Genomic DNA, 3,595 nt, shown 5'->3' on the forward strand with positions numbered 1-3,595 from the left:
AGGAAAAACACAAATGCGCACCGAGAAATTTGCACCGGTTCTTAAAAACTGGTGGAAAAAAAACGAGGCAGGATTTAGTGTAAGAGCAATGGCATCGGTTCAAACAAAACCGGTGCGAAATTCTTGAAATAGCACCAGTTCAAACCGGTGCCACTTGTTTTCCTAAAAAAACCCGCCCCTTTTCCTTCTTTCTCTTTTCCCTCTACTTTCTTTCTGTTTCCTCAGTTTCTCGTTTAATCTCCCTTCTCTCTCCTCTCTCCTCAACATCATCTCTTCATTTTCTCAGATTTTACCATCTTTCATTCTCTCTCTAGAACTTTCTCTATTTCTCTCTTTAGAAGAAGAAGAAGAAGTTAGCTTGAGCAGCAAAAATGACAGGAGGTGGATCAACAAGCAGCAACCCGCCCAAGTAGAGGAAGAGAGTTGAAGCTGAGTCTCCAGATGCTGAGTCTTCGCCTTCTGCTACTCCTTCTCTTAAGCATGCTAAGGATGGCAGCGCTTTCTCTCGCTGGTATTTTTCTCCCTATATCTAAACCTAGGTTTTACTTTTTTTTTTTTTTTTTTGATTCATGTTTTTCTGCTATTAGTGTTGTTTAACCCTAATTTTTTTCAGGTTTTAGACTTGTGTATTTAATACATCGCTGTTTGATTTCGTTGTAGACTTCTGATTTTTAGTTGCTAATTTTTGGTTTGTGATTGTAACCAGAGTATTCTTCACGTTTTATTATTTAGATTTGTATTTTGCTTGCTTAAACCTGTTTGATTTTCTTCCTACTTTAAGAATGGTGAATTTGTTGTTGCTTCTAAGCTGAATGAGCGATTGTTGAATGTTTAGTGGTGTTTATTTAGCTATGACTGATAATATTTTGTGGTAAGTTGGTAACTATTGAAAAGTTAATGATTATAATTGGCAATGAGGAATAGATATGATGTTAATTTTGTGTGAATTAGAATGTGTTTTGCATATGTTTGAATTTTAATTTTTGCCTGCTCAAATTTTGTTGATGTTATTCCTGGTTTGAATGCGCTAAAATCTGTTGTTACGGCTGAAATGAAAGAGTAACCGATGGCTTATTGGTAATATTATGCTTATAAAGCTAGCTGAATTGAATTGAATGATGTTTTAGTTGTGTTGGTAACTTCCAGTATTGATGAGATAAATCTTTGATTTGGGACTATTTTGTAACATTTAACAGTGAGGAATGCAACAGCAGTGTGCCAGTAGCTCTTATTGATATGCACAACTGCAGCATTGAGGCGAAAATCAAGATGAGCCTTGGTAAGGCAGTTTACGAGTTGTGATTGATCTGATTTCATTTGTCTTAGTTTATTTTGTGTTTATGATGTTAGATGATAATCTCAATATGCTAATTTTGTTGTATTTTTTCTTGTTAGATGCGACTGTTGTTGAAAAGCCGGCTGAGGTTAAGAAGAAGCCAGCTGAGAGGTTTGATTTTGTGTTTGATTATGTTTAAACCAAACCAGAAAAGAGAGGAGAAGTAGCAGCTAAGACCAGGGGCACAGACAGACAGCAGACAAAGCAGCCAACAGCATAAGCAGAACAGCAACCAGCAAACGAACAATAGCACCAACAGAAGCTTGCAATAGTAGGAACCAACAGCGACCTGTACACCATAGAAATACCCTGACCAGCATCCAGCAGTAGACACCCAGCAGAAGAGGTAGAAAGCAGAACACAACAAGCTGAACACTAGCACCAACACGACGAAGGACTTTTCAGTCATAGAATATCTCTGCCAGAGGTATGCAAACAACAGTATAGATTGTATATGTGTATTATAGGATTCGTTTACTCGTGAAACATGTTATACTCCATGTAAATAAGGAATGAGCCAATAGCCAATAAGTGTTTTCTGTGAAACTTCAGTTGTTTGATATAGTTTTCATTGATGCGGTATTGAGTGAGTGGCAAAAGACATTGCTTAAGTTACCTGCAAGAATACGTCAAGCATGTGAACTGGTACAAAAGCTAGATTTTACAGCATTTTTTATTTTATGATCAATCTTAGGTCATAAACTTGAATTTTCATTGAATTTAGGATGCAATAAGTTCAGCTCAGTGGGTGAAATACCTAATAAATGAGGCGAGGCCATCCTTCACCAGAGCACTACATCGAGGGCTTTGTAAGGACATGTCAAGGGAATTCCTTGGGAGGTATAAACTAAAACTTAACATCTTTAATCGGTGTATTTGCAATCATAAGCTTGGCTTCTACTCATGTAGTGCCGTAATAGCATATCAATGATGTCATTAAATCACTTGAATTCTTAACACAGATTACATGACCATACTATATGATTTTCTAACATGTCTTTCATACAATAAGTGTTAATGGAATGAACTGAGCATAATATATGACCTTAAATCCTCAATATGCTGCAACATGATAATGGCAGACCCTTCGTTTTTGCATAAGCTTCTATTTGAGCAGTTTGTCACTATTGCTTTTTCTGTTCGGTCAGAAATGAAAATCGGAAGGGTAGGTATGAGCTTAATGTCTTACTGCTTTTAGAAACAATAGTGATTGACTCTTTAATAAGTTCCATTTCCTCTGATGTAACAATCTCATTGTTTACATTGTCAATCATCAAACAACTACCTGCCCAAAGTTTTTGTTTTTGTTTGTAACAGAATGAAGGAGGAATGGCATTTAGCACTTATAAATGTACTCACAGTAGCATCGTGCAATTTAGTAATTGTTTGGTCACTCGCTCCTTGCTGCTCATATGTCAATACCTTCAGCTCTTCTGATCTACAGAATAGACTACAGAAGCTCCCAAACAACATATTGGAAGCAAGTTATCGTTATAGAGAATTTGATCTGCAGAAAAGAGTTCTGTCTTATTTATGCAAGGCTGTACAATTTAGCTTAGTGGGATTTACAGTAGGGGCACTTCACAGCGCCTTGTTACATCTCCATACCCAAGGAAAAGAGAGAAGGTTAATTTTTGCACTTCATCTTTGTCTTTTATTTGTTTCATACATAATTTCCTATACGAGACTCATACAAAAGTAGGTTGTCTGTGCCAATACCACCTGCAAATACAAATGCGCTCGGATATGGAGCTTTCCTTGGCCTCTACACAAATTGGAGGTATCAGATGATATGCGGGATGGATAAACTGCTATACAACCATTTCAATGTGATTGGAGTTTCCCTCTTTTTCACCGCAGCTTTCAGGTTTGTTTAACCAGCACTTCCTCCTCCCCTCTCCCTCCCATTAGTATGAATTGATGAATTTTCAAGCATTTGTAATCTCTGTCCTTCTCCTTCTGGTTAACTGCATATCTATAATGTTTTATACAGTTTTAGTAAATTGAGTATATCAAAATACATGCTCATATAAAGTTTTAGTAATACTGTTGGCTCATTCCTAGCAGCCATTGTTGTTCTTCAGAGAAGCCAAGAACAGGCCTTAAGAACCCAAGAGCCTGAGAACAACCATCACAGCAAAACAGCAAAAAGGACCAACAATAGCAGCAACCACCAGCAGAACCAGCAAGGTTACAGCAACAGTAGCACCTTGTATTTTATTTTATTTTATTTTATTTTTTTGGACGAAAATTGTAATA

General features: G+C 36.9%; 1 protein-coding gene across 4 annotated transcripts; it reads left to right on the forward strand.

Moving 5' to 3' along the window:
* Nucleotides 1-234: 234 nt before the first annotated feature.
* LOC110694999 (protein RETICULATA-RELATED 1, chloroplastic-like) lies at nt 235-3,595 on the forward strand. Of its 4 annotated transcripts, none has more exons than XM_021872193.1 (7): nt 235-511; nt 1,197-1,279; nt 1,396-1,981; nt 2,061-2,176; nt 2,654-2,962; nt 3,039-3,203; nt 3,404-3,595. In XM_021872193.1, exons 4-7 carry the CDS (start codon nt 2,154-2,156, stop codon nt 3,456-3,458), a joined length of 552 nt encoding a protein of 183 aa, XP_021727885.1. In that variant the 5' UTR covers nt 235-511; nt 1,197-1,279; nt 1,396-1,981; nt 2,061-2,153; the 3' UTR covers nt 3,459-3,595. The 4 variants fall into 4 exon arrangements, with proteins under 4 accessions (XP_021727885.1, XP_021727886.1, XP_021727887.1 ...); XM_021872194.1 differs by having other exon boundaries at nt 1,396-1,763; nt 1,889-2,176; XM_021872195.1 differs by having other exon boundaries at nt 1,396-1,763.

This window comes from Chenopodium quinoa, unplaced genomic scaffold (assembly GCF_001683475.1).
Source record: "Chenopodium quinoa cultivar QQ74 unplaced genomic scaffold, ASM168347v1, whole genome shotgun sequence".
Lineage (NCBI taxonomy): Eukaryota > Viridiplantae > Streptophyta > Magnoliopsida > Caryophyllales > Amaranthaceae > Chenopodium > Chenopodium quinoa.

Bases quoted from the DNA above. Each gene is read 5' to 3' on its own strand.
- LOC110694999 (XM_021872193.1), top strand. From the start codon at position 2,154: ATGTCAAGGGAATTCCTTGGGAG. The intron at 2,177-2,653 runs GTATAAACTAAA...TGTTTGTAACAG, and splicing joins TCAAGGGAATTCCTTGGGAG to AATGAAGGAGGAATGGCATT. The intron at 3,204-3,403 runs GTTTGTTTAACC...CATTCCTAGCAG, and splicing joins TTTTTCACCGCAGCTTTCAG to CCATTGTTGTTCTTCAGAGA.